The sequence below is a fragment of the Hylobates moloch genome, unplaced genomic scaffold (assembly GCF_009828535.3).
Source record: "Hylobates moloch isolate HMO894 unplaced genomic scaffold, HMol_V3 SCAFFOLD_7, whole genome shotgun sequence".
In the NCBI taxonomy this organism is placed as follows: Eukaryota; Metazoa; Chordata; class Mammalia; order Primates; family Hylobatidae; genus Hylobates; species Hylobates moloch.
Window position 1 is genome coordinate 134,575,699 of NW_026652282.1, and position 5,625 is coordinate 134,581,323.

Below are 5,625 nucleotides of genomic sequence, written 5' to 3' on the forward strand. Positions count from 1 at the left end.
CCTTGGTTTCTAAGCAGTCGCCTCCAGCCTGCTTTCTGCTTCTGCAGCTCTGCGTCTCTCCTTCCCCTCATCCTGGGCTGCTCAGGTGGCCCAGGTCTGGGCAGGCTGGCGGCGGCCCTCCTGTCATCTTGGCGGGCCTGGGCTGCATCCTCTTCCTGTGGCTTCACTCCTCCCTGCTGCTGCCAGCCACTTGCAAGCAGAGACCCCACTGCCGCCTCCCCCGGCTGGCATCAGGGTCCTGTGTGAGACGTACCCCTCAGCCGCCCTCCTTGAGTGCCCCTGGATCCCACGCGGGGTACCAGTTTCCTGCTCCTCCCTGGCTGGGCGCTCAGCTCTGGGCTGGGGAATTCAGCCTGACTGGTTGTCCAGGAAGATGCTGACTGGGCTTCCCAGGGTGACCCAGTATCTCCCTGAGCAGTGTGCCTGTCACAGCTGCCTCCCTCCCTGCGCAGGCGTGACTGGTGGGGCCTCTGCCTCCTTGGGGCCATTGTTGTCCCTGCTGCTGCCCGCCCCACCCTGCTCCCTCCTGGCACCATCTCCTTTGCTTCCCCAAGGTCCCTGTGGGCACACAAGGCAAGGAGGCCAGGAGGAGCTGGGTGCCAGACCCCCTCCATCCCAGTCGCCTGAGGCATCCCCTAGCCACCACTGTGAGAGGTGGGAGGCCAGGCAGGCCTGTGGTCACCACGGTACAGGTGCACCACCTGATTTACAGGCCAAGGGACTCCTCTTGGTCACCTCTCTGTGCCCCCAGCATGGGGCTGGCCCTGCAGTGCACCCGCCATCAAGGGCTGGTGTCTCTTGCTCCAGAATGAGGTCTTCAGGGCGCCACTGCTCGCAGGACCGGGAAGGACCTGGTGCCCTTTGCCTGGAGCGGGATGGGCAGGGTAGGTCCCTGAGCCTGGGGTCCGAGGGGCTGGGCTCCACTCCTCCTGTAGTCCCGGCACTCCTGGCCCACCCCCTAACGTTGCTTGTCTGTGGTGGAGGAAGCATTAGCTCAGCTGTGGCCCGCACAGCTCCCGGGCCAGGACCACCTCCCTTCCTTCCCCAGCAGCTGCTGTTAGGTGCACGGTAGACATGATGAAGCGACGTCCTTAAAGCAGATAGCATCTCCCCTTCACAGTGGGAAATGAGCCCGCAAGCTGTGTGAGCCGGGGTGGGCAGCGCGTGGGCTGCCCTGAGGCTGCCCCATCCCTAGGTTTTGGGGGAGCACCCCTTCCCCTTTGGAGGCTGAGCACGGCATGTGTGGCCACCTTGGTCACACTCCAGAGCTCGCTTCATTCCCACGAGCGGCACCTGATCTCCAGTGACGGGAGACTGAGGCCTGGCAAAGAGGACCTGTTGCCTTTGTGTAACTGGCCCTAGCATGGGGGAGGCATTGACCCCAGGCCTGCCAGGCCTGGCAGCCACAGCCTGGCTGGGCGGAGGTTTACTGCCTTCTGCACCGCTCTGGCTTCCTCCCTGTGCCTGTGAAGAGCTCGGGGCCTGCTTCTTAAGCTGTAAACATGGGGCGTGTGTCTCAGTGGCTGTGAGCTAGCGAGGGGGCGGCGAGTGAGCCGGCTGCGCAGGTCCTGAGGCCCCGGGCCTCATTGTTGGCCAACAGGCAGCTGGGGGCGGGCTGTGGCCGCTGATTAAAGGCCGCCTAGAGCAGCCTGTGCGGCAACAGGTGCCCAGAAGCCCAGGAAGCCGGTCAGTGCCCGCCCCAGGTAAGCTGGTGTGGTGGGGTTGGCAAGGACAGTCTCCCCGGGAGCCTGGGGGCAAGCAGGCAGAGGCCAGCTCGGGGCCAGCACCTGTGTGCCAGGGACGAGGCTGGGGAGGTCGAGCCCAGGGGGAGCTGGGCGCACTGCATGGGCTCTTTTCGGGTGGCTGCTTGCCTGCTTCCCGGCAGCTGGTTCCAGGGCTGGAGACCCAGCGTGCTATGCCCCAGGTTCCCAGCCAAGGCATTCTGGTGAAGGGGCTGGACCCCGCCGAGGTGCAGTCCCTGAGCTGCCTTTGCCTCTCTCAATCCCTGCTGGGGACTGTGGCTGGAGGCAGGCAGTAGACCGCTCTGAGGCCTGCCTTTTCTGTTCAGTAGGTGACAGGAGTGGGGCTGATGCTCCCAGAGCCAAAGGTCACAGGTGCTGTGGTCAGGGGTGGCAGGAAGTGAGCCCCGGAAGGGTCAGAGCTTTGGCTAGGGGGAGGATGGTACACAGCAGGGCCCAGGCGAACCCCTCTCTCCAGTCCTCAGGGTTTGTGCCTCTCGCTCTGGCAGTTTGAGGACTTGCTGTCCCCGTGGGAACATCACCATGTGCGAGGCACCCCGGGCCGAGACCTTTGTCTTCCTGGACCTGGAAGCCACTGGGCTCCCCAGCGTGGAGCCCGAGATTGCTGAGCTGTCCCTCTTTGCTGTCCACCGCTCCTCCCTGGAGAACCTGGAGCGCGACGAGTCTGGTGCCCCAGTGCTGCCCCGGGTCCTGGACAAGCTCACGCTGTGCATGTGCCCAGAGCGCCCCTTCACCGCCAAGGCCAGCGAGGTCACCGGCCTGAGCAGCGACGGCCTGGCCCGATGCCGGAAGGCTGGCTTTGATGGTGCCGTGGTGCGGACGCTGCAGGCCTTCCTGAGCCGCCAGGCAGGGCCCATCTGCCTTGTGGCCCACAATGGCTTTGCTTATGATTTCCCCCTGCTGTGTGCCGAGCTGCGGCGCCTGGGTGCCCGCCTGCCCCGGGACACTGTCTGCCTGGACACGCTGCCGGCCCTGCGGGGCCTGGACCGCGCCCACAGCCACGGCACCCGGGCCCGGGGCCGCCAGGGTTACAGCCTCGGCAGCCTCTTCCACCGCTACTTCCGGGCAGAGCCAAGCGCGGCCCACTCAGCCGAGGGCGACGTACACACCCTGCTCCTGATCTTCCTGCACCGCGCCGCAGAGCTGCTCGCCTGGGCAGATGAGCAGGCCCGCGAGTGGGCCCACATCGAGCCCATGTACTTGCCGCCCGATGACCCCAGCCTGGAGGCCTGAGCACCAGGGCCACCTCCTGTGCCACGGACAGTGCCAGCCTCCACCGTTCAGCTGGCCTCTACCACCCCCAGTTCCTCCTATGTGGGCAGCTGCAGGTCTGTGCACCTGCCAGGCCTTCCGTGGCTGCCTGACCAGCCATACAGCCCTGGATTCCTCTCCAGGCCCCGCTTCCAGGGCCGTGCTCTCCCGGCCAGGCTGCGTGCCCAGCAGAGTTTGCTGTTTCCCAATAAACATTGCCAACTACTCACCCTCTGACTCGCTGGCCAGATACTAGGGGCTGGGCTCCCTCGGCCCCCTGCTGAGCAGGGCCAGGCGGTGAGCCATGCCGGGGCCAGCACAAGACCTCCAGGGCCGCCCCCCTATGGCCTCTCCCTGCGGTGAGGACCGTGGGTGGCTGGGTAGGGAGACGTCAAGCTCTTGGGTTGGTCTGAGGGCTGATGGGTTGTGGCCGTGGGCTGAGTGCTGCCCATCTGCATTGTCACCCCAGAGGCCCAAAGAAGCCATGAGTAGGGCCTTAAGCCCACAGAGGCGGCTGGCTGCCTGGGCACAAAGCTCAGCTGCAGCGCTTGTCCGCCGTGGGACCTGGAGTCTCTGTCCCTGCTCTGTGAAGTGGTAACAGGGTGAAATGTTAAGAAATGGGGTGCTGGGGAAAAGGGAGGCGCCCCCACATGCGGGCATGCACGTGTACATGTACATGCTAAGGGCCCTGACGGTGCGCGGAGCAGAGGTGGGGTGGCTGGTGCTGTGAGGGTGACACTGGAAGGGAGCCACCGCACTGTGCTTCAGATTCCCTGCTAACCTGCCTCAGGGGCCCCACCCTGAGGCACTCCCAGTCTTGCGGGGAGGCCTCATGGGTGGGGAGAGACCTGTCACCAACGCTGGGTCAGGTAAGAAGGGATGGGGTGGCCACGCCTGAGAGTGACTCACACGAGCAAAGCCTGAGCCTCCAGCCAGCTGGACAATCTGGGAAGCCCTAAGTAGGTCAGGATGACTGGAGCCACTGCAGCATGCACGGTGGTAGGATGGTGAGGCCAGAGCACAGGCAGTGACCACCTCAGACCTTCCTTGTGACCCGGGCCAGGCCTGACCCTGAGGGCAGTGGGGAGCCGCGGAGGGTCATGAGCAGGAGAGGGGAAAGGTCTGGTGTAGGCTTCTGCCATATGCTGCTTGGGCTGCGTGCCGAGCTGTTCTCGAGTTGCTGTGAAGAAATACTTGAGGCTGGGTCATTTACAAAGACAGCGGGTTTATTTTGGCTCAGCAGCGCTGGCATCTGTTACTGGTGGGGCCTCAGGAAGCTTCCACTTATGGCAGAAGGCAAAGGGGGAGCAAGAGAGAGGCAGGGAGGTGAACTCATAGCGAGAATTCAACTCCTTGCGGAGGTGAGGACGGCACCAAGCCATTCATGAGGGATCCAACCCCATGACCCAAACGCCTCCCACCAAGGCCCCACCTCCAACATTGGGGGTTACATTTCAAACTGAGATTTGGAGGGGACGAACGTCCAAACCACATCAGGCTGCTGCATGGAGAATGGGCTGGAGAGGACAGCGACTGCAAGGCGGGTAGAAGCAGAGCGTGGAGGGCTTTGGTGGAGGGAGGGAGAGCCATGGGCCTGGCCGAGGACAGTGGCAGCGGGGGAGGGGAGGGGGCACGGTCTCGGGAAGCCCCACAGGACCTAGTTTGGGAATGTGGTTAGTAACCAGAAGATCTTGTCACAGCCAAGCTTCCCGAGGAGAGCATCACCTGGTACAGAAGCTGGAGTAGGGGACACTGAGTCCCCAGATCCCCTGGTGCCCAGACAGGGCCTGCTTCTGTTTATCTTACTGGCCAGGCCCCAGCTGGGCAGCCGAATCCAGCAGGTGTTACCCTTAAAACCCTGGCGTTGGTTGGGCACGGTGGCTTACACCTATAATCCCAGCACTTTGGGAGGCCAAGGCAGGCGGATTGCTGGAGCCCAGGAGTTTGAGACTGACCTGGGCAACATAGCAAGATCCTATCTCTACAAAAATTGAAAAGAAAAGTTAGGAGCGGAGGCCGAGGGCCAGAGGATCGCTTGAGCCTGGGACAGTGAGGCTGCAGTGAGCCGTGATGGCACCACTGCCCTCCAGCCTGGGGACAGTGAGACCCCCTCCAAAAAAAACCAAAAAAACCCTGGTCTTGCCACTGACCTGCTGGGTAGGTGACACCAAGTGGGGCCCTCTTCATTGGGCGTGCTAGAAGGGTCTCAACCCCAGGATGGGACAGACAGGCAGGTGACAGCCTGATTTTGGCTGCTGCCGCCTCTGGAGGGTCTCTGGTTTTGGGCCCTGTCACCTGTCTTGGGCTGAGGTGCCTCTCTCTCATGACTCTAGGCTCCCCTGGCCTCACGGTGGCCTGACCTCAGGCGCCCTCCCCGAGTCCATGTTGAGACTGGCCAGGCCAGGCGTCTTGCGTACCATGCTGCACAGACAGGCTGTGACCTGCCTCTCTGCTGCCTCAAAGCAGCAGTGTGCTTATAAATGGTTAACAACCAGCTTTCCAGGAAAGGAAATGTACACGTATGTATGTAGGCATGGATCTCTCTCCCTTCCTCCCCTGTCTCTTTCTCTATATACACACAGGCTATACACACAGGCACATGCATACATATACA

The 5,625-nt window shown here is 62.9% G+C and overlaps 1 protein-coding gene across 2 annotated transcripts; it reads left to right on the forward strand.

Annotated features, from left to right (window-relative positions):
- The first annotated feature begins 373 nt into the window (after positions 1–373).
- Positions 374–3,371, forward strand: TREX2 (three prime repair exonuclease 2). Of its 2 annotated transcripts, none has more exons than XM_032757932.2 (2): positions 374–884; positions 2,218–3,371. In XM_032757932.2, exons 1-2 carry the CDS (start codon positions 374–376, stop codon positions 2,991–2,993), a joined length of 1,287 nt encoding a protein of 428 aa, XP_032613823.1. In that variant the 3' UTR covers positions 2,994–3,371. The 2 variants fall into 2 exon arrangements, with proteins under 2 accessions (XP_032613823.1, XP_032613824.1); XM_032757933.2 differs by having other exon boundaries at positions 787–884; positions 2,249–3,371.
- The last annotated feature ends 2,254 nt before the right edge of the window (positions 3,372–5,625 follow it).